Source organism: Petaurus breviceps, unplaced genomic scaffold, assembly GCF_028583685.1.
Source record: "Petaurus breviceps papuanus isolate PSGF00001 unplaced genomic scaffold, PetGlider_PUasm1.0 90594, whole genome shotgun sequence".
In the NCBI taxonomy this organism is placed as follows: domain Eukaryota; kingdom Metazoa; phylum Chordata; class Mammalia; order Diprotodontia; family Petauridae; genus Petaurus; species Petaurus breviceps.
The window spans coordinates 3,756,421-3,784,020 of record NW_027187281.1 but is presented as its reverse complement, the minus strand read 5'-3'; the positions used below and the strand labels follow the sequence as shown (position 1 = coordinate 3,784,020).

At 36.6% G+C, this 27,600-nt stretch overlaps 1 protein-coding gene across 1 annotated transcript in view; it reads left to right on the top strand.

Annotated features, from left to right (window-relative positions):
* Positions 1 to 27,600, top strand: part of RB1 (RB transcriptional corepressor 1) — a 186,098-nt gene that overhangs the window by 127,630 nt on the left and 30,868 nt on the right. Inside the window, exons 18-20 of the mRNA XM_069063662.1 lie at positions 21,183 to 21,304; positions 25,630 to 25,775; positions 27,423 to 27,568. Coding sequence (XP_068919763.1) covers positions 21,183 to 21,304; positions 25,630 to 25,775; positions 27,423 to 27,568 — 414 coding nt within the window. The remainder of the gene's footprint in view (positions 1 to 21,182; positions 21,305 to 25,629; positions 25,776 to 27,422; positions 27,569 to 27,600) is intronic.

Here is a 27,600-nt window from a genome sequence, read left to right as displayed (position 1 = left end):
ATTCAATGGGAATAAGGTTGACCCATTCCCTTTTGCCTTCCTATTCTTCCCCTCCATTGTAACCATTTTCTCTTGCCTCTTCTGTATGAGATAGTTTACCCCAATCTGTCTCTCCCCATCTGCTCTCATTATATTCCTCTCACCTCTTAATTTCACCTTTTAAGTATCATCCCTTCCTGTTAAATTGGTCCTGTGCCCTCTATCTATGTATACCTGTAAACACATATACACACATTCACATATGTATTCATATGCCCATATACCCTCATATATATTTCTATTCCCTTCAAACTACTGAGAAAAGTTTCATAAGTTACAATTATTTTTTTTCCATGTAGGAATGTTAATAGTTCAACTTTGATAAGTTCCTTATGATTTCTTTTCCCTGTTTACCTTCTCACACTTCTCTGCTTCTTGTATCTGAATGTCAAATTTTCTATTCAACTCTGGTTTTTTCAGCAAGAATGCTTGAAAGTCCTCTATTCCATTGAATGACAATATTTTCCCCTGAAACATGATACTCAGTTTTGCTGGGTAAGTGACTCTTGGTTTTAATGCCAGCTCCTTTGACCTCCGGAATATCATATTCCAAGCCCTTCGATCCCTCAGTGTAGAAGCTGCCAGATCCTGGGTTATCCTGATTGTGTTTCCACAATATTCAAATTGTTTCTTCCTGTCTGCTTGTAATATTCTCTCCTTAATCTGGGAATTCCGGAACCTGGCTATAATATTCCTAGGAGTTTTCTTTTTGGGATCTTTTTCAGGAGGTGGTCAGTGGATTCTTTCAACCTCTATTTTGCCCTCTGGTTCTAAAACACCAGGGCATTTTTCTTTGAGAACTTCCTGGAGGATGATTTCTAGGTTCTTACTTTGGTCATGGCTTTCAGGTAGTCCAATAATTTTTAAATTATCTCTCCTGGATCTATTTTCCACGTCAGTGGTTTTTCCTATGAGATATTTCACATTGCCTTCTATTCTTTCATTTGTTTGGATCTGTTTAACAGCATCTTGATTTCTCATAAAGTCATTAGCTTCCATTTGCTCCAATCTAATTCTGAAGCAATGATTCTCCTCATTGAGCTTTTGAGATTCTTTTTCCATGTGGCAAATTCAGCTTTTTAAGTCATTCTTCTCCTCATTGCCTTTTTGAACCTCTTTTGCCATTTGAGTCAGTCTGTTTTTTTAAGGTATTATTTTCCTCTGTCAGGCTGTTGACTCTCATTTCATAATTTTCTTGCATTGTTCTCATTTCTCTTCCCAATTCTTCCTCCACTTCTCTTATCTGCTTCTTTTCTTTTCTTTTCTTTTTTTTTATTAATTTGTTTGTTTCCTTTTAGTTTACAGGATTCAATTCCACATTTCCTTGAGTTTCACATTTTGTCCCCCTCCCTTCCCTCCCCCCCGCCCCATGGCGGCTTATAGTCAAGTATAGGATCTGTAAATACTTTCACATTATACATCAGTCAGCTTATAAGGATGGATTGTACCAGCTGGAATGAAAAATGGTAAAGAGGACATAAAACCAAATAAGAGAAGGAAAAAGATAAGGTATTTTGCTTCTGCCTGGATATAAACTTAGTTCTTTCTAGTTCTTTCTCTGGATGCACATATTTCTCTCCATCATGAGTCTTTTGGGATTGACTTATATCACTGCATTGCTGAGAAGAGTCCAGTCTCTCAAAGCTGGTCATCACACATACGTTGTGTCTGTAATTGTGTACAAATTTCTCCTGGTTCTACTCTTCTCACTCAGCATCAGTTCTTTTAAGCCTCTCCAGGTAAATATGAAGACTGTCTGCTCCTCGTTTCTTATAGCACAATAGTATTCCATAACATGCATATACCACAACTTGTTCAGCCATTCCCCAATTGATGGGCACCCCCTTAATTTCCAATTCTTTGCTACCACAAAAAGAGCTGCTATAAACATTTTTGTACATATGGGTCTTTCTCTCATTTCTATGATCTCTTTGGGATATAACCCTAGGAGTGGTTTTGCTGGATCAAAGGGTATGATAGTATTTATAGCCCTTTGGGCATAATTCCAGATTGCTCTCCAGAAAGGCTGGACCAGTTCACAACTCCACCAGCAATGCATCAGTGTTCCAATTTGCCCACATCCTCTCCAGCATTTGTCATTTTCCTGTTTTGTCATCTTAGCCAATCTGACTGGTGAGATGTGGGACTTCAGAGTTGTTTTGATTTACATTTCTCTAATCAATAGTGAATTAGAGCATTTCTTCATGTGCTTATAGATAGCTTTAATTTCTTTCTCTGAAAACTGCCTGTTCATATCCTTTGACCATTTATCAATTGGGGAATGACTTGTATTCTTATAAATTTGACTCAGTTCTCTGTATATTTTAGAAATGAGTCCTTTGTCAGAGACATAGGTTGTAAAGATTCTTTCCCAATTTCCCACCTCCCTCTTAATCCCGGTTACATTGGCTTTGTTTGTACAGAAACTTTTCAATTTCATGTAGTCAAAATTATCCATTTTACATTTTATAATGTTCTCTAATTCTTGTTTAGTCATTAAAGTCTTTCCCTCTCCACAAGTCTGATAGGTAAACTATTCTTTTTTTTAGGAGACTGCTTAGAGTATCAACCTTTATACCTAGATCATGCACCCATTTAGACTTGATTTTGGTATATGGTGTTAGATAATGGTCTATGCCCAGTTTCTGCCATACTATATTCCAGTTTTACCACCAGTTTTTGTCAAATAGTGAGTTCTTATTCCACAAACCAGGGTCTGGAGGTTTATCAAACAATAAATTACTATAGTCATTGACTTCTGGATCTCGTGTGCCTAATCTATTCCATTGATCCACTCCTCTATTCCTCAGCCAGTACCAAGTAGTTTTGATGATTGCTGCTTTATAATACAGATTGAAATCTGGTATAGCTAGTCCACCTTCCCTAGCATTTCTTTTCATTAATTCCCTTGATATTCTGGACCATTTATTCTTCCAAATGAATTTTGTTACTATTTTTTCTAGCTCTATAAAGTAGTTTGGTAAATTAATTGGCATGGCATTAAATATATAATTTAATTTAGGTAAAATTGTCATTTTTCTTATATTAGCTCGACCCAGCCACGAGCAATTGATATTTTTTCAATTAGTTAGATCTGACTTTATTTGTGTGAAAAGTGTTTTGTAGTTATGATCATACAGGTCTTGGGTTTGTTTTGGCAGGTAGATTCCCAAATATTTTATAATGTCTACAGTAACTTTAAATGGGATTTCTCTTTCTATCTCTTGCTGTTGAATTTCATTAGACATATACAGGAATGCCGAGGATTTATGTGGGTTTATTTTATATCCTGCAACTTTGCCAAATTTATTTATTGTCTCAAGTAGTTTTTTACTTGATTCTCTAGGATTCTCTAAGTATATCATCATATCATCTGCAAAGAGTGATAGCTTGGTCTCTTCTTTGCCTAATTCGATTCCTTTGATTTCTTTTTCTTCTCTAATTGCTACTGCTAACATTTCTAGTACCAGACTGAATAAGAGGGGTGATAGCGGACACCCTTGTTTTACTCCTGATCTTATGGAAAATGCTTCTAGCTTCTCCCCATTACATATAATACTTGCTGATGGCTTTAAATAGATGCTACCTATTATTTTAAGGAAGGCTCCATTTATTCCTATACTTTCTAATGTTTTTAATGGGAATGGATGTTGTATTTTGTCAAAAGCCTTTTCTGCATCTATTGAGATGATCATGTGGTTTCTGCTAGTTTTATTGTTGATATGATCAATTATACTGATAATTTTCCTAATATTAAACCATCCTTGCATACCTGGAATAAATTCTACCTGATCAAGGTGTATTATTATTGAGATAAGTTGCTGTAGTCTTTTTGCTAGTATTTTATTTAGAATTTTCGCATCTATATTCATGAGGGAGATTGGTCTATAATTTTCTTTCTCTGTTTTATCTCTTCCTGATTTATGTATCAGTACATATGTTTGTCATAAAAAAATTTGGTAGGACTCCTTCTTCACTAATTTTCCCAAATAGTTTGTAGAGTATTGGAATCAATTGTTCTTTAAATGTTTGATAGAATTCACTAGTGAATCCATCTGGCCCTGGAGATTTTTTCCTAGGGAGCTGACTGATGGCTTGTTCAATTTCTTTTTCTGAGATGGGATTATTTTTTTACTTCCTCTTCAGTTAATCTGGGCAACTTGTATATTTGTAAATATTCATCCATTTCCCTAAGATTGTCAAATTTATGTGCATACAATTGGGAAAAATAGTTCCTAATTATTGTTTCGATTTCCTCTTCATTGGAGGTAGATTCACCCTTTTCACTTTTGATACTTATAATTTGGTTTTCTTCTTTTTTTATTGTCATATTGACTAAGGGTCTCTCAATTTTGTTGTTTTTTTCATAAAACCAGCTCTTGGTTTTATTTATTCATTCAATAGTTTTCTTAATTTCAGTTTTATTAATCTCTCCTTTTGTCTTCAATATTTCTAATTTAGTATTTAATTGGGGATTTTGAATTTGTTCTTTTTCTAGGTTTTTTAATTGCATGCCCAAAGTCATTGAGCTCCCTTTTCTCTAATTTAATCATGTATGCACTCAGGGTATAAAACTTCCCCTAAGAACTGCCTTTAATGCATCCCACAGATTTTGGTATGTTTTCTCATTATTATCATTCTCTTGAATGAAATTACTGATTGTTTCTATAATTTCTTGTTTGACCCACTCATTCTTTAGGATTAAATTGTTTAATTTCCAGTTAGTTTTCAGTCTGTCTTTCCCTGGCCCTTTATTGCATATAATTTTTATTGCATCATGATCTGAGAAGGATGCATTTAATATTTCTGCCTTACTGCATAGAATTTAGAACTAGGGTTTTTATGCCCTAGAACATGGTCAATTTTTGGGTATGTGCCATGAACCGCTGAGAAGAAAGTATATTCCTTTTTATCCCCATTCAGTTTTCTCCAGAGATCTATCATACCTATCCCCTCTAAAATCCTGTTCACCTCCTTAACTTCTTTCTTGTTTATTTTGAGGTTGGATGTATCAAGTTCAGAGAGTTGGAGATTAAGGTCTCCCACTCGTATAGTTTTGCTATCTATTTCTTCCTCTAATTCCTTTATCTTCTCCTCTAGGAATTTGGATGCTACACCACTTGGTACATATATGTTAAGTAATGATATTGCTTCATTCTTGATGGTGCCTTTTAACAGGATATAGTTTACTTCCTTATCTCTTTTAATTAGGTCAATTTTTGCTTTTGCTTTATCTGAGATAAGGATTGCTACTCCTGCTTTTTTTACTTTAGCTGAGGCATGATATATTTTATTCCAACCTTTTACCTTTAACTTGTGTGTATCCCTCTGTTTCAGATGTGTTTCTTGTAAACAGCATATTGTAGGATTATGATTTCTAATCCATTCTGCTGTCTCTGTTTTATGGGAGAGTTCATTCCATTCACATTTACAGTTATGATTGTTATCTGTTTCTTTCCCTCCATCCTATTCCTGCCCCTGTTAATGTTCATATTTTCCCTCCCTTTTCCCTTCCCCCCTTAATAGTTTTCCTTTTGACCACTGCCTCCCTCAGTGTTCCCTTTTCAGCCCCCCTCCCTTTTCCTCCCCTTTTCCCCTTACTACTTCCCTCCCTACAAACCACTCCCACCCCCCTTTCATAACCCTTTCCCTCCCCTTTTCCCCTTACTACTTCCCTCCCTACAAACCACTCCCACCCCCCTTTCATAACCCTTTCCCCCTCCTACTGCCTGTAGGATATTTTTATACTTAATGAAGCATGCTATTTCTTCTTCGCATAGTGACAGGAACAAATCTCATGCGAAGCCCCTCTCCCTCCCCTCTTTCCCTCTAAAATGATACTTTTCGCATTTCTTCTCCATAGAGTCCTATGCTTAACTGGTTGTTATTCCCTCCTTGTACCAGAACCATTGAGGGAAAAGCTCATATGCTTCCCAACTCCCTCCCTTTTTTTCCTCTGCTATACAGTTTTTATGCCTCTATGTGTGGCATAATTTACCCTTTTCCACTTCATCTATTCCCTTTCTTCCATTGCAGTCCCTTTGTAGCCCTTAATAAGATTTTTTTAAATCGTCATTTTGTGTATTTTATAGTCATACCCTCTACTTGTCTATAACAAGTTTGCTCTTATCAAATAGCAGGGTATGTGTGTGTGTTCTCCTTGTTTACCTTTCTAAGTCACTGTTGCATCTCGTAATTGGAGGTTGAATTTTCCATTGAGTTCTGGCTTTTTTTATCAAGAAGGTCTGGAACTCTGTTATATCATTGAATAACCATCTCTTTGCCTGGAAGAATATGCTCAGTCTCACTGGGTATGTGATCCTTCGTTGTAACCCGAGCTCTTTTGCCTTCTGGAAAATTGTGTTCCACTGCCTCCGATCTTTCAGTGTAGAGGCTGACAAATCCTGTGCAATCCTCACTGTGGACCCTCGATATTTGAATTGTTTCTTTCTGGCCACTTGAAGTATTTTCTATTTTATCTGGTAGTTCTGGAGTTTGGCCACAAAATTTCAAGGACTTTTCAGTTTGGGATCTCTTTCAGCAGGTGTCTGGTGGATTCTCTCAATTTCTATTTTACCCTCAGCTTCTAGTATCTCAGGGCAGTTTTCCTTAACAAGCTCTTGGAGAATGTTGTCCAGGCTCATTTTTTCATCATAATTTTCTAGTAGGCCTATGATTCTCAGATTATCTCTCCTGGATCTGTTTTCTAGGTCAGTTATTTTTTCTTTGAGGTATTTTACCTCTTTTTCTAATTTTTCATTCTTGTTGTTTTGCTTGACTAATTCTTGGTTCCTCACAGAATTATTTGTTTCCATTTGGTTAATTCTAGTTTTTAGCAAATCATTTTCCTTGGTTAATTTTTGGAGCTCCTTTTCCATATCATACACTTTTCTTTTTAGAGAGATGTTTTCCTCATTATAATGTTTTTCTAATTCTGCTAATTTTGTTTTGAGAGAATTATTCATTTTGTCTTCTATCTCTCTCATCTTGTTTTCAAAGTTCCTTTTGATCTCATCTAGGAGAGCTTTCTGTGCTTGGGACCCATTCCCTGTTGAAGTTTCAGCTTTGGTTGTATGGAGTCCACATTGTCTCCCTCTGAGGTTGTTTCCTCCCTCTGAGGATAGTAGGACTCCAGAGTCTTTGTCTTTGTAGTCTGCTTTCTACCCATTTTGAGGCAGGGTCCTAGCCAAGCCCTTCCTCTGGGATCCCAAGCCTTTACTGTAGAGGGTTTTGCCCTGGGGCAAGAGTTACTATGTTTTCAGGGTCAGAGGGGGGGTTTGGAGCAAGTGAGATTCACTCTGTCATCCTGGACTTTGGAGGTCCTGAAAAGGGCTTTTTAAAAAATTTCTGGGCTATGAAGTGGTAGCCCCAGGAGTGTTTGCTGTCCAGGACAGGGGCCCCTGTATTTGCTTCTTACCTTGCTCTTTCCAGTCCCAGCCCTTTGGTGATAGGCCTGGTAGTGGACCTTGTGGTTGGTGGGAAGACTTGCCCTCCGAGTTGATCAGGCCTCTTCTGGGCCTGCCTCTGCAGGCTGCGCCTTCTGGGCCTGCCCCTGCATCTGCTGGCCCCGCTGTGCCTTCCCGGCCTGCCCCTGCATCTGCTGGCATCACCACGCCTTCCCTCTTATCTGCTTCTTAAGATCCTCTATGGCCTCTAACCAGCTTGTATTTTCCTTTGAAGCTTTTGATGCAGGAGCTCTGACTTCACTGTCTTCCTCCTTTTCCATGCTTTGCTCTTTTTTGTCCCCAAAATAGGAGTGTAATGTTGGAATCTTCTGTCTGCTTTGTTTCCTTTGCCTGGTCATGTCGCCCCTCAGTCACTTGACCCCTGGGCTTTTTGCCACAGTAGGACTCTGCCACCAGACAGGGGAGCTTTTGTCCCAAACACTGGGGTTTTCTCAGCTGCCGGAGGTATTAGATGGGTGCCCTCTCTGAGGTCTCCACACGCTCTGGCAAGCTTGCCACACACCCCAGGACCTCCACCCTAGACTGCAATCCAGATCCAAGAAGGTTAAAGCAAGAGTGATTACCCCTCAGACTGGTGCTTGGTCCCCCTACACTCTGCAGGCCAGGAGCTGAAGCTGCCACTTGGTGCTGGCTGGCTGTGCCAGTGTCTCAGCGATTTCTCGCCCCCGGGGGGCAAAAGCTACACACTCCCACTTACTGGGTCCCAAAGTCCAGACTGCACTGACCTCTCACTTTGTCCTTCGCATTTATGTGTTGATGATTCTGGAAATGGCCACAGCTGCTGCTGATCTGGAGTCCCTCCTGCTGGTGGCTGGTCAGGCCCGCCCTGGGGCTAAAGCCTTGGCGTAGGGCTGGGCTAGGCACCCAGAGCTCTGCGCTGGCCGATTCCTGCCAGCCTGCCAGGCTGTCCTCAGTGGGAGGTTAGCTTTTCTGTGTCATTTTGTGGGTTCTGCAGCTCCAAAGTTTGTTTAGAGTCCCCTTTTTACATGGATTGGGGAGGGTGGAAGCCGGAGCCGTGGGGAGGTCCTGCTTCTTTTTCTGGTCCTTGTTCTATCATTTATGACTTTTCCCCTTCATCTTTAATCTCTCCTTCATCACTGTCTTCTTCATCTCCTCTTGCAAACATAGTTATCTATTTTAAACACAAACACACACACAACTAACAGAAGAAAAAAATCAAACCTTTCTTTGACCTATTTTCTCATTTCTGTCATTCTTATAGCCAGAATTCCTGAGTATTCTCTTCAATCCTTGCTTCTTCTGAGTTCTCTTTTGGATATGTTGAATCTGATATGCTTAAGAAATATCCAGTTAGAAGTACCCAGTAGGCAGTTGGTGATGTGGAACTGGAGCTCAGAAAAAAGACTAGGGTGAGGTGACATAAAAATCTAGAAGTTATCTAAATAGGAATAATGATTAAGTAAATCAGTGAGACCTGGTGAAACCACCAAGATAGCATATAGAGAGAGAAGAGGACAGAAGACAGAATCATGGGATTTGCCCGCAGTCAGGTTATGGGATATGGATAATGATCTAGCAAAGGAGATAGAGAAGGAACTATGAGAAAGATAGGAGGAGAACCAAGAGATCAATGCCTTTTAGAGAAGAATATCAAGGAGGAGAGAGGGTGATCATCAATGTCAAGTTCTATAGTGAAGTCAAAAAGAAAGAGAATTGAGAAAGGGCCTTTACATTTGCCACTCAAAAGCTCATTAGTAACTGAGAGAACAGTCTCCATTGAGTGCTGAGGTCAAAAGAGTCTAAAAGGTTGAGAAGTGAGTAAGAGACAAGTAGTCAGTGAGTATGGATGGTTTTTCCTTTGATTTTGGCTCTGAAAGGAGGAAGAGAGTTACACGAGGAAAGTTCTAGTGAGTGGCTGGATCAAGGGAAGGGCCTTTTTTTTTTTTTTAAGAATTTCTGGGGCAGCCAGGTAGCACAGCAAGTAAGATCACTGGCCCCAGTGTTGGGATGACCTGGGATCTAATCTGGGCTCAGATACTTAGCACCACACCCAGAAATAATTGGCTGTGTAACCTTGAGCAAGTTACTTAATCCCAATTGCTTTAAAAAAAAAAGAATTTCGGAGAACTGGACATGTTTGTAGGCAGTAATGAAGGAATTATGGGAAAATGATAGGCTGAAGATTTTAGAGAGAAGGGATGGTTATGAGGGCGAACTTTTAGGGGGCATGTGGTCAGAATTATCTATAGAGGGGGTTGGTCTGTGAAAAAGACCACTTCCTCAGAAACTAGAATAGCGATGGAGAAAATGGTGAATAATATAGAAAAGAGGAAAAGAGGGAATTCCTGGTGACTAGACTATTTTCTCAGTAAAGTATAAATTGATGTACTAAATTAGTAATCATTTTAAAATTATTATTGTATATATACTATGTACAATATGATTATATACAGGATTATTATTGTACATCTACTAGGTACTTGACACTGTGCCAGGTGTTGGGGATATAAATACAAAGAATAAAAGTCTCTACTCAAAAGTGTCAGTCTTGCATTCTAATGGAGAATGAAACAAGTATCTGTAATCATACATACAAAGTAAATGTAAAAGAACAAGTACAAATAAATACAGCATAGTTAAATACAGTGTAGTTTGAAATGAGAGAACACTATCAATTGGGAGGAATCAAGGAAAACTTGTACAAGGTGATGCTTGAGCTTTATCATGAAGGAAAGAGAGGCACTCTAGGAAGTGAAAGGAGTGTATTTTATGTACTTTATGTATTTATGAGATACTCAGTATAAGAACCAGAGATGGAGTGTGGGGTGAGGAACAACAAAAATTTTAGTTTGGAGAATTGGAGCATGTAAGAAGGGGCATAATGTATAAAGAATAATGGACTGAATCCAGATTATAAAGCACTTTAAAAGCTTAACAAAGCAGTTTATATTTTATCCTAGAGATAATGAAAAGTCACTAGAGTTTATTGAGTAGGAGAGTTAGATGGTCAGATATGCACTTAAGGAAAATCACTTTGTCAAGTTACATGAAGGATCACTGCGGTGGAGAGACTAGACAGGGAGACCAGTTCAAAGGCTGTTATTATTAATGTAGCTGATGAGGACCTGGACTAAGATGCTATCTGTATGAATAAAGAAAATGGTTCTAAGACAAGAGATATAGAGATAGAAATGGCAAGAATTGGCAACTGATTGGATATGTAGATAGAGGGAAAGTAAATAGTTGAAGATAATGCTGAGGTTACAAATCTGGGAGAATGAAGGATGGCCATGCTTTCAACAGAAATAAGGAATGTTTAGAAGAAAGGAGCATTTTAAGGATCAGATAATGAATTTAGTTTGGTACATATTGAGTTTGAGATGTCTTTGAGACGTCTAGTTTGAAATATTCAGTAGGCACTTGATAATGTGGGATTGAAGTTAAAGGGAGAAGTGGGGGAATAGATCCATTTGCATAAAGCCATGAGAGTAATAAGATTGCCATTAGTGAGTAAAGAGAAGAAAAGAGGGCCTGAAACAGAACTTTGGAGGGGGCGGGGGAGAGAAATACTCACAGTTAAGGAGGGAGATATGGATAATAAACCAGCAAGGCTTATCAGACACGTAAGGAAGAGCATCAGTTTATCAGTGATCAAATAGGAGGAGAACCAGAAAAGAGTAATGTTGCAAAATCCAGGTAGGTGAGAGGTAGGAGAAGGTAATCAGTTGTGTCAAACTTAGCAGATTGTTTGAGAAAGATGAGGTCTAAGAAAAGACTAACATGTTTAGCTATTACTATACTAATAATTACATACATTTTAAAATGCACAAAAATAGAAATAAAAAGAATGAGATGAAGATTAAATAATATTTGATCTTAGAGGAAATAGGGAGGCACAGGAGGTTATTGAAGATTAACATGGTCAGTGGGACTAGGGGTCACATAGCAGAGATTTAAGGAAAGAAGATGAGGTTAGCAACAACTTGCTTTAAAGGCATGATAGTCAATTAGGGAAGAGCAAAAGGATTGCTTTCCTGCAGTAATGGCCCAATTTGTCCTAGGGAACCACAAGAGTGGGTTGTGTGACTTCCCCTATTATTTCTTAGTAGTGTGTGAGTAGAAGCAGAGAATGTGAATCATGGGTGTAAGTCAGGTTAGAATTTGGCAACATATAATCCAAAGCATCAAGGAGGCAATGGATTTGAGACTAGAGGATAGTGTTTATGTAAACTACTTAATTGTGATTGGATTGGAAATGAAGGAAAGTTAAGCCAGAGCAAGAGTGGTCCAGAAGGTAAACTTATCTTTTTTAAGGTCACAAAATTACAAAGTATTCCTTTCACTCTCTCTCCCAGAGATGACCCCCTCCTGTCCTCAAGGAGCTTACATTCCATCAGGGGAGAAAATATGTACATTATTAAAAGGTATATACAAAAGAAATGCAAGGTTTTTAGTGGGAAGGAACTAGCAACTGGGAGGAATTAGGAAGGACCTCCTGTAGGGAATGGCCCTTGAGCATCTGATCTAGGAGTTCACAGAGGCAGAGCAAACACAGAGGACAATCTTTACAAAAGCATGAAAATAAAGAATGAAGTGGCAGAGATACATGCATCAGGAGAGAGAATATGTCTACATGTGATTCATAAACATGTGGGAGCTGGTGAGGTCATTAAAGAACTAAAAAATTCTTGTTTGGTTGATCCATAAAGTAAAGGAAAGGGTATAAATGTTAATATAACTGAATAGGTAGGTTGGAGACAGGTTATAAAGAATTTTAATGTCAAACAGTGAGTTTGCTTTTGATCTTAAAGGTAATAGGGAGTCACTGGAGTTAATTTATCAGGGCAGCAACATAGTCAGAACTGTTTTAAGAACATCACTTTGGCAGCTGTGTGGAAGATTGAGTGAAAAAAGTAGAGCCTTGAGGCAGGAAAGTCAAATGAAAGGCAATAAACCAAGACAGAGGTAATGAGGACCTGAACTAGGGTTTTAAATATGCAGATGAAGAGAAGATGACAAATTCAAAAGATGTTGTAGAGGTAAAATAAATAAGGGATGACTCCAAAGTTATGAATCTGGGTAACTGGAAGGATGGTGGTACCCTTGACAGAAATAGAGAATTTCATGAAAGGGATATAGGGGGAAAGATGATTTTTAGCTGTGTTGAGTTTGGTGTGTCCATGGAATATGTAAATGGAAGAGACTACTGGGCAGTTAGAGATACCTGCATCAGGAGAGAGAATACATGTACATGTGACTCATAAACACCTGGGTGCTGGTGAGGTCATTGAAATAGTGTGTAGAAAGAGAAGAGGGCTCAGGACAGAGTCATTGGGCTCAGCCACAGTTAAAGTGTGAGATATGGTTGATGATCTAACAAAGGAGATAGAGAGGAAACTATCAGATAGGAAAACTAAGAGAGAAGAGTGTCCTTAAAACCCAGGGAAGGGCCTCTTCAGGGACATCTAGAAGGATAAGAATTAAGAAAGAACCTTCACATTGGCGAGCTAAAAGGCCATTAATTGGTAACTTTGGAGAGAATAGTCATTTGAGAGATTAGGTTGGAAGCTACAACTTAGCCACAGATCTAAAAATTTAACTTTTAGATTTCATCTGCTCTATATTATTGAATATACCCAATAATGTGTGAAGTTCAGTCAGGTAATTAATTGCAGAACAGTATGTATGTAACCTCACCAGCACCCAGGTGTTTATGAGTCATATCTACTTGTATTCTCTCTCCTGATGCAAATATCTCTTAACTGCCCAGTAGTCTCTTCCATTTACATATCCCATGAACACACCAAACTCAACACAGCTAAAAATCATATTTTCCCCTATATCCCTTTCATGAAATTCTCTATTTCTGTCAAGGCCACTACCATCCTTCCAGTTACCCAGATTCATAACTTTGGAGTCATCCCTTATTTATTTTACCTCTACAACATCTTTTGAATTTGTCATCTTCTCTTCATCTGCATATTTAAAACGCTAGTTCAGGCCCTATCTTGGTTTATTGCCTTTCATTTGACTTTCCTGCCTCAAGGCTCTACTTTTTTCATGAGCTGTATCCATTTATAGTTTTAGGTTTTTTGTTTTTTTTTAATCTGTATGTTTCTGTACCAATGACCATTGGGGAAAAACAGAAGAGAAGAGAAAATAAAGCACAAATATAATAATCTCAATGAGTAAGGATGCACAAGACTCAGTTTAGAATTTTTTTCTAAAAATTTCCACTTGTTGAGGTCATAATGAGCCTGATTTGTGTTAAGTTTGTCAACCATTCCCTAGGGCAGCTAGGTGGTACAGTGGGTAGAACTCTGGGCCCTGAGTCAGGAAGATCTGAGTTCAAATACAGCATCAGACACTATCTTTGTGACCGTGGGCAAATCATTTGACTCCTGTTTACCTCAGTTTCCTCATCTGTAAAATGGGGATAATAATAGGATCTACCACTGAGCACTGTTGAGAGTTTCAAATGAGACAATAAGTGTAAAAGCATCTACTCAATGTCTGGGACATAAATGGTAGCTATTATTATTGTTATTAAGTCAAAGTTATTTTTTTATATTTTGAAAACCTACACTGATTAATCAATTAATCACTTTTGTAGGAGGAAACAGTTGAAAATAGGGGGCACTCATTTCCTATTATTTGCAAGGTACTGTTCTGGGCACTAAGGATCTATAAGAAGACAAAAACCAAAACAATCTTGGCCTCAAGAACCTTGTATTTAACCATTAGTATTGCTTTTCATAGCAATTGCTTTGGGAAGCTAAATACTATTTCTAATAATACTGCTACAACTGAAAATATTTTTTGAATTGCCATCATGGACAGATTGAGCCAGAAAAGGATACCAATTTCTTAAGCCACACCTCATTTAATAAGCAACATTTTCCCCCCGTCTTATCTATCAAGTTTGGGCTTCATATGACTTTTAGTCAGTCAAATTCACTTTCCAGAAATGAAGATTTGCCATGATTAGATAGGTAGAGCACTGACCCTGGAATCAGAGGACCTGGGTTAAGATCCCACTTTTGACACTATTATCATTTAATTTTTGTGGGCCATTTTCCTCCTCTGTAAAATGTGGGGATTGGATTAGGCAGCCTCTGAGATCTTGTCTAGCTCTAGATATGGGAACTATGTCCTGAAGGCATTTCCAGAAGAGCATCTCCCAAATCTTTTGAGCAATGGCAGCAGCATTAGAAGAGATGAATAGCTTTCTAATGTTCACTTTGAAGGAAACAAGTATTATCTGGATATATAAATTCTCACATTAAAAAAAATTTAGGTCTCTTTATGATCAAATGTGTATTTGCTGATTGAAATTAATAAATTAATCTGAAGTGATGTTTAGAAGTCATGCCAGTGTATTACTTGAACTCAGATATAAGAAGGTCCCTTTGGTATCTATATATGTTCACATTTTTATCTCCATTTCTGCCCAAACCTATTTTTAGGTTTAGGTTAAGAATAGTCTAATAGAATTGCAGGTTAGCTCAGGTTAGCAATAAGCATAATGTGTTCTACATTAATATTTCAATTCACTTAAATATTTGGAACATCATCTGGCCATTTGGACTTTGTATCAAATTGAACTCTAAAACCACTGGAACTAAAACATGTTGAAAGGGCAGTTTTCTGCCACCATTGCACACTCAAACACAGGTCAACCCAAGCTTGATGGCAACAGACCAACCCAAAACCAACCTAGTTCAACAAAACCATGATTGTCCTACAATAATTCTGAATGAGATTTCCACTTTATTTCGCTTATTTTGGACAGTTTAATAATAGAGAAAACTGTGATTCATGGCCAAGAATGTTGGTACTAAGAATGGCTAAGTGGCAACATTACTTAAAATAATGAAATAAATTTTCTTTTATAAAGGTCACTAGAGTCAGCTCTTAGAAGGCAAACATCAGGAGATGAAATCTAATTCTTGGCTACAAAATTTCCTTATTATAACGAGCTAAAAGTTAGGGCATTATTTGGGGGGAAATTAGTTTTATTTTGCTCATTTAAGAAAGGGATATAGTTTTTCTCAGGTCTCTGGGCAAATATATGATTATGCATATTATCAACAGACATATATCCTCAGGATGTATTTCCTGTCTTATCTAATAAATGTTCTTTCTGATCCCTACATGCACCTTCTTATCTATGACATCCAAATCCTAATCTCACTGTCCCACTTCTCTCTATCTGGTTAAGTCACAGAATGACAGAATTTTAGAAATGGCAGGAACCTCAACAGCCATCTACCAACTCATACCAAAAGAGGAGTCCCCATTATAACAAACCTGTTAAGTGATTGTATATTTTCTTCTTGTAGACGGACCTCTAAGGAAGGGCAACCTTCTCCTTCCCAAGGCATCACACTTGGAATATCTCTAATTGTTAGGAAGTTTTTCCTGACATCAAACCTAAATTTTCCTCTTTACAATTTCCATCCATTGCTCTGGGTTCTGCCCTCTGGGACCAAAAAAAAACCAAAAACAACAAACCCAACATCCAATCCCCTTTTCATGTAACTCTTTTAATTTTTGAAGACTATTATGATATTCCTCTTAAAGCTTCTTTTCTCCAGGCTAAACGTCCCCACTTTTCTTCTTAACATGGTACAGATTCAAAACTCTTCACCATTTTCATTGCCCATTTCTGGATACTCTTCTTAAAATGTTTGACTAGGGCAGAAGATAGTGGAACCATCACTTATTCTTGGAAGGCTCTTAGTGCAATCCAGGATCACATTTACCTTTAGGGGTTGACATTTCACTTTGTTGATTCATATTGATCTTACAGATCACTAAACCAACTAGATCTTTTTCAGAAAAACAATATCTATCTGTGCTTTCTCTTTCTCTTCCTTCAACACATACATGTGTGTATACACATACACACGACAAGCATCATAACACTTACGAAATATTTCTTGAATTTAATTTAATTTGACCCAGCAAAAATCTACCACCACCCCTGCCATCTCTCGTCTCTCTAACTTCCCTTTAGATACTTTAATCCAGCCATTTCCTCATATAAAGTTTGTTTCTCATGGTGTTAGTTCCTCTTGCAGTATTTAGTTCCTCCTTACAGTATTAGTCTGTAGTGATTTTATCTATACATTTTCATGTCTATTTCTATTTGTGTTTTCATCTACCTAGTTAGTTTAATATTATATTCTATTTCATTTGTATTTCCCTATAGTATTTAACATGATGCTCTTTTGACTAATGTGGAAATATGTTTAACATTATTGTGTATATGTGTGTATATATATGTGTGCATATGTGTATATATACATACACACAGACACACACACATATAAACCTATATCAGATTGCTTGCTGTCTTGGGGAGGGAGGTGAGGGAGAGAGAAAAATTTGGAACTCAAAATCTTACAAAAATTGAGTGTTGAAAACTATCTTTACGTGTAATTGGAAAAAAAATACTATTAAGTGAAAAAAAGTTCATAACCAGCATAGTTTGTAGCTCAACACAGATACATGAATATAGAAGTTAAAGAAAAAATAAATTTCCACATAATGAAAGTAAATGAGATTGTGAGGAATGTAGGAAAGCCTTCCCTGCCTTTACCCCCACCAGAATGAAGGTGTTAACTGAATGAACAGAATTAAGTTGAGAAAAGTTTGACAAACTATTAGCCAGTATTCTCTGATTCTCACAGTATACAGATTCCTGTGGTCTTATTTTCCATCTGATGGAATAAAGGCAGTCTTGTCCTTTGTAGTTTCCATCATGCCGACTTATAATTTACTCTTTTCCTGTTTGGGCTCTAAATGTTACCAGTAGCATGGAGAAAGGTCACTTGTAATACATAAAAGGAAAAATTATTTTTATGTAATATCTCAGGTTGTAAGCTTCAAGAAGGTAGGAAGTATTTCTGCTTATTTTTTGTTGTACAGTGCCTTTAACAGTATCCTGTTCAATGAGATAGTATTTTAGCCCAATCATTTTAAATCTCTCAAATAAGTATGATTTATATGTTTTCTAGTAGGAGACAAAAGAATAATTCTGAAACATACTAGGTTTTCCTAATATAGTGTGCTAAGTTTATAAAAAGTTTGATTAGTTGTGATAAAAGTATTTTATGTACTTTTGCAGTTGATGGTACTTTATGTAGTTGATAAGTGTAGAGTATTGATATTAATTTATGCTAAATTAGGTTCATATATTTTTCTTCTCTCAAATAGCTTCTTCTAAATTAAGTAAAAAATGAAACTTCATTAAAATTTTTAAGTTAAAAGTTAAAATCAAACCTGTGAATTTTCTAAAAAATTAAGAAGAGAAATAGTTAATTGGGAAATGAAAATCTTTGCACCAAGTTTCTCTGATATTAGTCTTATTCCTAAAATAGATTAGGAACTAATTCAAATATATAAGAATAAGAATCATTCTTTAATGCTAACTGGTCAAGGGATTTAAACAGATAGTTCTCAAGGGAAGAAATCCAAGCTCCCAATTGCCATATGAAAAAATGCTCCAAAACACTAATAAGTAGGGAAATGCAAATTAAAACAACTCTGAGATTCTACCTCACACCTATCAGATGCATACAGTTTGCAAAAAGGAAAATGACAAATGTTGGAAGTATTGCGGGGATACAGACACATTGATAAATGATTGGTAGAGTTGTGAGTTGGTACAGCCATTCTAGAAGGCAATTTGAAGCTGTGACCAAAAAGTTATTAAACTTACATAACTTTTCACCCAGCAGTAGCATTGCTAGGACTGTATCCCAAAGAGGTCAAAGAGAGGAAAAGGTCCTGCATGTACAAAAATATTTATAGCAGCTCTTTTTGCAGTGGCAGAGAACTGGAAACTAAGAAAGTATTCATCAGTGTCTAAATAAATTACGGTATATGGTATATATATATATATATATATATATATATATATATATATATTGGAATACTGTTATTTCATAAGAAATATAATAGCGAAACCTTGGAAGACTTGTATGAACCAATGCATGTTGAAGTGAATAAAACCAGTAGAACAATTTATACTATAGCAACAATATTGTAAAAAGAATCACCTTTGGAAGACTTTTAAGAACTTTGATCAATACAGTGACCAGCTGTGATTCCAAAGGACTAAAGATGAAGAATGCTATCAACCCCCTGACATAGAGATGATGGATTGTACATGCAGAATGAGGCATTCATTTTTTAAAGTGTTCAATGTTGGAATTTGATTTTCTTAATTATAAATATTTGTTACAAGGAATTTGGTTTTTTGTTATTGTTGTTCTCATTGTGGGGGAGAACAAGAAGCTTAGAAAATGTAAGTTTTTAATTGAAAAAGATTGATTGAGTGCTGTTTCAAGATGGGGAGGCCTTCGGTGGTATACAGAAAGAGAAAAAAGTTCAGAAGCAGGCAGTAGCACTTTGACTCAGACTCAAGGAGCAAAGCAGGATTGAAGTTCCAGAATCTAGCCTAGTCTGCAGAGGATTAATCAAGGCAGGAATCCCAGACCAAAGGGGAGCCTACAGTTATATCATTCTGAACCAGCAGAACTTCCTAGCTTGCTGATAGAGGCTGAGTCCAGCAGTAGTATACTGTTGTATAGATCCAAACCCAGATCACAAACTTGTAGAGTTCAAACCAGGTAGAAAATAATCAGACTTTATCCTAAATAGGCCACTTTGGGAGCACTGAAAGCTTACAGGTCCCCACATGGTCCCTAATATCCTAGAGCAACCCTCAGGAACGCAGCAGTAGGACCAGCCCAGACCTTCTCTCTAGAGTTGTAGCATAGACTAGCTCTAACATCAAATCCAGAGTCAGGAAGTAGGTTAGGTTTTTCTGGATATGGGACATATCTCTTGAAATACTTATCCCTCTGCCCAAATTTCCTTATATTCTAACTGCTTAACTAGAGGCAGAGACCCAGAAAATTAAGTAGAGAAACATACCAGGCATCAGGTAAAGGTAGAAAGCAAATCTGTACCATCACTTATAGTCACTTGATTGTGTTCAGCATATCAGTTGTATTCTATATTTATTTCTTATACTGTTTTTTATACTCCTTTTCAGAAAGCTGCAGATTTCCTTAAGGGCATGTACTCTGTTGTATTCATCTCTTTTTGTTACCCATAGCATTTAACAAATTCCTAAATACAAGAATAGTTACTCATTGAATACTTGTATAAGTAGGACTAATAGTGGAAACCCAGGACTGATTTGGCAAGTGATGTACATGTCAACGATTGTCACCACTATAATAAAGGTCATTTAGTCCATATTCCTTTCTCTAGGGCAGGTCAAAAATGCTATTCCTTTTGGCCAGAGGCCATTACCAAAAATTTCATTAAATGAACCAATATGTATATGATCTCAGGCACCCACGTTTCTAGCCCTTTGAATTTATCTATGAAAAATGGTTTTCCATATGAGGAATTCAGAGGAATTTGGGGAGACTTTTATGAAAGACTATAGTAAGAAGAAAGCAAAAACAGGGCAGTATAAACAGGATCATGGTCATTTAAAGTAAAACCACAATAGAATACCTCAGAAATGAGCTTACCCCAGAGGATTGATTATGAAATAGACCCTCCATCCTCTAAGGAGAAAGCCAGTGAACTGGATTGGTATCACATGGCTGTAATCTCTGTTTCTGAGGAAAGTGTGCCTAAAAATGTTTGAGTATTCTCGCTAATGTTGTGATCCCCTTGGAGTGGAGGGCCACGAGGCTTCCTAAGGAGGGTCGGGAAAACAAAGTAGATTAAAGCTTCTATACCTGTCAATATTGGGACCATTGTACTTGTAGTCTAGGTGAGATACAGAGACTCAGTGTGGAGGAGAGAAGGAGGGAGGGAGGGAAAGGAGAGAGAAGGAGAGAACTACAGGCATGGGATGAGGACTATGCTATCAGAAACAATCTGTTCTGGTTTCTTTTACTTATATGTATTTTGTGGAGAATTAACCAGAAAGAAGTTAGTATACAGGGAATAGACATGAGGAAGTAAGGTACTAAGCAGTAATAAAAGGCATTCACATTCAATGGCACAGAGGTTCCATTGAACTCAAAGTATCCATGACTACGTTTTGCCCTTTCCTGTGGTCTCCTTTCCTTGGTGATTTGTACTGGCCCTTTGTTGCTCTGAACTTTCCTCTTTTTAGTGCAAACACAGGAAATTGACTCCTAAATATAGTCTCTAATAAATAGCACGTATAGTATTCATGCAAGTAGGCACAGTGTTAGGTAAATATTCTATAGAAACTAGCTGCTTTTAGAGAATGAGATTATGAAGTTTAGAATTAACACTAATTACAGGGGTGGCCAGGTGGCTCAGCAAGTAAGAGCACTGGCCCCAGTGTCGGGATGACCTGGGGATTGAATCCGGGCTCAGATACTTAGCACCACACTCAGAAATAACTGGCTGTATAACCTTGAGCAAGTTACTTAACCCCAATTACTTAAATAAAAAGAATTAACACTATTTCTACAGCTGCTACTTTTGGTAATTGTTACTACAGGTGGTGCTTTATGTACTATTTGGAGTTACCTGCTGGACATTTGAAAGAGACTTGGTGCTCAGTCAATTTGGTAGTCCAAGTTGATGCAGGCAGTTCTAACTAGAGTTACTAGTCCTCAGCCTGTAAATAAAGTATAGTTTTGGTGCTCAAGAAAGGAATCACTTCTATTAATATATATTGATGTAATGTAATTTTCTTTCATATAGGATTCACCATTATTTGATCTCATTAAACAATCGAAGGAACGAGAAGGACCGGTAGATCACCTCCTTGAACCCACTTCTACTCTTAATTTGCCTCTCCAACATAATCATACTGCTGCAGATCTGTAAGTATATCATTAGCCTGCTACATGACAAACCCATCTTCTTTTCCAATCATATTTTTCCTGGGTCATATCTTTTATGCATTTGCTTATATGCAGTCATCATTGGGAACATACTGAAGCCTACTCATACCCATCATATACAATTAAGAATTGGACTAAATGACACCTGAGGTTCCTTTTAACTCTAGATCTACTATCCTATTTGCTTCTTTACTGATTTATGAGTCACTTACACTTTTCATTTCTCTGGATAGTGTAGTATACCATGCTATATATCAGCACCACAGCTATTTATCTTAATTAGAAGAATATTAATGTTGAAAAGTGATAAGCTTTGGGATCACATAGGAGCTTAGGATTATTAAAAGTACAATTTCTCAAATGTAGTCTAGCCTGTTCTTACAATAAAATGGTTGGTTTGGCTCATTACACATATATGGAATTCATAATAGATTAATGTAAGGATTTGCCATTCCAGCTGTATGCTATGGTATAAACAATGGGCATTCATCATTCATTTGGTTTTGATATGTTATTGTTAGGCTGATATCTTTTGAGTGGTCCTGGCTTTGTTGAAGAGGTTCTTTAGTACTGCAGGCCTAACTTCTGTGTTAGCATCAAGTACTCTCAACATCATCTGCAAATAGAAGTATCCAAAAGAACTCACTTTCTATGGCATGAAGGACAGAATAAGCTAGGTGACTCCATGGATAGAGCATTGGTCCTACAGTCAAGACCTGCATTCACTTCTGGCCATATATGTTCCTATGTTTGTGACCCTGGACAAATTATTTAACCTCCCTCTATCTCAGTTTACTCAACTGTAAAATGGGGATAGAGGCTATCACCAGTAGTGCCGTATTATACCTTAATATCCCTTACCTCCTAGGGTTATTGTAAGGCCAAATGAGATAATATTTGTAAAATGCTTAGCATAGTGCCTGGCATACAATATGTGCTTAGTAAATAATAGTTAAGTTTTTACTTCCTTCTTGGCTTGGGATCTTCCCCAAGGGATTTACAATCAGCCACAGTTGGATACACTGTACCTTAACCATAGTGATGTCATTTTGGTCTTCTTCAAGCACAGAGGACAACAACCATGAGTACATTTCAGGAGGTTCGTGAATTTGGATGGGTTAAAAAAATTACATATTTATTTTCATTAATCTCCAACTGAAATTTAACATTACTTTCAGTTATGAATTAAAAAAAAAAACTTTATTCTGAAAAATGGGTCCATAGGCTTCACAAGATCACCAAAGGATCCTTAACACTTTTGATATATTAATAGTTATGATTGGTAGCTATGTATTTTCCTCCATTCTGTTCTCATATTTGTCCTTCCCTTTTTTACCCTCTCCCCTCTTTAAGAGTTATGTTTTCTTTCTGATTGTAGCCTTCCTTAATCTGCCCACTCTCTTATTCCCCCCCTTCTTTTCCTTAACTCCTTTCCCTTCTACTTCACTTTTGTGTAAGATTAATTTCTGTACTTGTTTGTGTATTCTTTCCTGCTTGAACTAGTTCAGGTGAGAGTGAGGTTCAAGTGTTGCTCACTTCTCCCTGCTGCCTCCTCTTTTGTATAAACTCTTCCTCACATGCCCCATTTACATGAGATCAATTTTTCCCATTCTTCCTCTCCTCTACCCTTTCATTCTTTTTCTCAGACCATCTAAACATAATAGAATCACACCTTGGTCCTCTGTCTAATTAAACTCCTTCTAAAACCTCTGGTCATTATAAAGTTCTGAAGGGTTATATCTATCATCTCCCCAAATAAAAATGTAAAGAGTTTAACCTTTTTTTATTCCTTTATGATTTGTCACTCATGTTTATATTTTCATGTTATTTTTGCATTCTTGCTTGAATGTCGCATTTTTTATTCAACTCTGACCTTTTCATTAGGGGTGTTGGGAAGTCTTCTTTTTCATTAAATATTCATTTTTTCTCCTGTATAGTTATACTCAGTTTTACTAGGTAGGTTATTCTTGGTTGTAATCCTAGGTCCTTTGCCATATGCAAAATCATATTCCAAGTTCTCATTTCTTTATAGTGGTAGCTACTAAATCTTATGTGATTCTTACCATGGCTCCACAATTCTTGAATTCTTTCTTTTTGGCTGCTTCTGTTTTCTCCTTGAACTGGAAGCTCTGGAATTTAGCTGTAATATTCCTGGGAGTTTTCATTTTGGGGTTTCTTTAAAGGAGATGTCTAGTAGATTCTTTCCATTTCCACTTTGCCCTCCAGATTTTTGGGGCAGTTTTCCTCTATAATTTCTTGAATTATAATATATCTAGTCTTTTTCTTCCATGGCTTTCAGGTAGTTCAATAATTCTTAAATCATCTCTCTGATCAGTTGTTTCTAGGTCAGTTGTTTTTATTATAAGATAAGATATCTCACATTTTCTTTTTTTTATATTTTTATTTGGTTTTATTATTTCTTGATATCTCATGGAGTCATTATCTTCCATTTGGCCAATACTAATTGTTAAGGAGTTATTTTCTTCAGTAAGTTTGTGTACTTACCAACCTGTAAATTCTCTTCATAACTTTGCTGTATAGCTCTCATTTCTTTTCCCATTTTTTTCCTCTACCCCTCTTATTTGTTTATATATATATTTTCTTTTTTGCTCTTTTTTTAAAAAAATCTTTCGTTAGCTCTTCTGGGAATTCTTTTGAGGTTTGTGTACATTCTGAATTTTTCTTTGAGCCTTTGCTCATAGATTCTTTTCAAGTCACCATCTTCTCTGTGTTTGTCTTCTAGGTTTATGTCTTCAAGAAAAAGGTTTAATAGAGTATTATGCGTGGGAATTGAAATTGAAAAGAAAAACTAGTTAACAGAGTAAAATTAATTAGTTTCTATGGAACTTGTAATTTGGGCCCCATTAGCATTTCCTCCTAACCAGTTGAGCTACCCACATATGACCAAAAGGAACTGTCAGCTTGGTAGGTTTAGAACAGTTTTGTGGAGATAATTTCTGGGAAGCCTTAGAATCTGCTTAGTACTACCATTACTGTATTTGGGTATTGATACCAGAAAATACTAGTCACATAAATCTTCTGTAAGATAGAGCAAGGAAAATTGCTTGAAACATAAGTCCCACAATGTTTAATGAATTTCTGCTTGGGTAGACTACATAGTAGAGAGAGAGTTAACAAGGTTTCTTAGAAAGGTTAGCTTAAGCATTGTTATAGCTAAGAGAATCTCGTTCCATGCATAATTCTGCTTTCATTGTTTTATTTGTGTATATGTACATCAAGGTTTGTTTATGATAGTATGTAACCACAGCTTAACTACTACCCAAGTTAACCCCCTAAAGTATTTGGCAATTCATGAAGAAAAGAAACTCTAGGTTCGTAGGAGCAACCTAGTAATTATAAACAGGACGAGACTGAGGGAACAGAAGAGAAGGCCTCTATAAAATCACTGTGGTAATGATTCTCAATTCTTTTTTTTTTTTTTTTTACTAATTTACTTCCCTTTCTCATCTGTTAAATATGATAAAGAAGTCCACATAAAAGTGTAGCAGATACTTTTACGTTGGAATTCTTTTTACACAGTTGATACCCAGATTCAGGAATCAGGAATGGCTCGTTGTTGCCCAGTTTGAAGAGAATGCAACAGAGAAGCAATCAACTAGCTAAAGTTCATTAAGAGAGAATATTGATATTTTTATATGTAACTGTCATATTTGGGTCTAATATGTGAAATATTTCCTAGAGAATATTAATAATATAATAAAGTATATTTAATAAATTAGAATATTAATAGTATATTATTACTTAACATTAGTTACTGACATCACTTATTTTGCCTCCCTAGAATTCCCTCTACTATAAAATTAAGCTCACTGTGTGTACTTATATACACTCATTCCTTTTATCTTATTTATGAATTGTAGCATAATTATATTTAAAGTTTTGTGGTTTTTATGCTATTTTTTAAAAAGAAGGTACTCTATTATCTAAGAAATTGGATAGCACTTTGTTTTGGTACTAGTGATTTTTCTTTTAAGCTCACACTACTTCCTGGGTCCTTGCTCAGTGATAATTAGTTGAAACTATACATATGTATAGCCTTTTTTCCATAAGTTGATATCCAAAATTCACCATATACCATGATAAAAAATGTAGCATCGGAATATGATTGGATTAGTATTCCTTTTATTGTCTTTTTGAAAAGCTTATATTTAAATGGACTATCCAGTTGAGCTGCTAGCAAAGGATAGAGTGAATGGAGGCTGTATTCTTATGTGTACCACTGCCCAAATGTTCTTGTAGTTACTGTATTTTGAGTTAACAGTTTCTCTTTTGTATACATCTAGGTATCTTTCTCCTGTAAGATCCCCCAAGAAGAAAGGGTCAACAGCTCGAATAAATTCCACTTCAAATGCAGAACCACAGACAACATCAGCCTCTCAAACTCAGAAGCCACCAAAATCTACCTCCCTTTCACTCTTTTATAAAAAAGGTTTGTAAATGTGCCATTATCATCACAATTTCAAATTTCTTGTATATCCACAATGTATGACAACACAGTGACTTACAATAGGTTATTTATGTAGTGCTTTAAGCTCTTTGGGGAAAAAGTGGAAACCCCAAATAGGTTTTCTGTTTTAAAAAAATTTAAAGTTAAAAAAAGTAAGATAAACCAGTCAGTCAATAAATATGAAGTACCTGCTCTATGCCAGGCACTGTGCTGAGTGCTGAGGATACCAAAAAAAAAAAAGCAAAACATAGTCCTTCAGAAAAGTGCAGTAAAAATTTAATCTTTACATAAGACCCAAAGCATTGCATTTTTGTTTTAGTATTAGAAAATTTCATACATGTTATATACCTTATTGCAAAAAAAAAATTTGGATTTTAGGTTATTTACTATGTTTATCTTTTAAGATTAGTCATCAAAGCTTAAGGCCCCATAGGGAAGACCTTCAATAATAATAAGGAAGATGTTCATTTTTTAAAAAATATGTTGCTTTTCTCTTTCCCCTTATTAGAGTTCCCTTCTCCTAAATCTTCATTTCTACTTATATTTCTATGTTATAGATATACTAAACAAATTTATTATAATAGTCATGTTAATGAAAGAGGCAGCTTAGTATAGTACTGGATTTAGAGCCAGGAAGGCCTAGGGTAAAGTTCTGCCTCTGACACTTAGTAGCTCTGTGACTCTGGCAAGTCACTTAACCTGGATACCTCAGGTAGCTCTCAGCATGGATTGAAGTAGCCTTCCCCAATGCTCTCCTATTTGATTTTTTTTCAAGACATGTTTTTGACACTGGCCTCCTTATTGCTCCTCGTGTAAGACACTACTTCTCTCAATTCCAGGCATTTTCACTGACTGTTCCCCCATATCTGGAATGCTCTCCCTTCTCATCTTCCTAGCTTTCTTCATGTGCCAGCTAAAATCCCTTCTACAGAAATCCTTTCTTGATCTCCTTTAATTCTAGTTCCTTGCTTCTGTTTATTATCTCCAATTTATTCTGTATGTATCTTGTGTGTACATAATTATTGACATGTAGTCTCCCCCATTAGACTGAGAAAAGTTATTAGTCTTTTTCCTTTTTTTTTAAATGCCCTGCACTTAGCACAATGCCTATCACATTGTAGGCACTTAATAAATGTTTACTGACTGAGTATAGATGTTAACAAATATTAAGCAGTCCTTTTTTTTTGACCACTAATACTCTTTTTTTTTTTTTTGGCAAGCAAACTCAATCTGTTCATCTTGATTAGGAATTACCATTTTCCTGTGATATCAATTATTAGTCTTTTTGGAGTTGTCAATCTTATTATTTATGTCTTTGATTTCACAGTATCCCTTAGCCCTCCCTATACTCCCACTCATCGTGTTCCCTGTCCCATCTCCCTCCCCCCATGATAAATGGCATATATTTGTTTTTGAAATTTAAACCAATTAATGCTTGACACAGCAAGTATTGCAGAGCTCTGTGTGCTGAGCTGTAGTGCTGAGGGTGGGAAAATTTGTTTACAAGAAAGATAGCACTAGAGGAAGAGCTGTTATTAAAATCTGTTAGCATTATGATTTTAAGAATTTAGTGCAAGAAAGAAAATGGTTAAAAATGACTAATTCCCTTTTCATTCCTCCAACCACCAGTGTATCGGTTGGCATATCTCCGACTGAATACTCTGTGTTCACGACTTCTGTCAGATCACCCAGAGCTGGAGCACATCATTTGGACCCTTTTCCAACACACACTACAAAATGAGTATGAACTCATGAGGGACAGGCATTTGGACCAGGTAAAGAAATCAAACTTTCTTCTAGTAAAGAT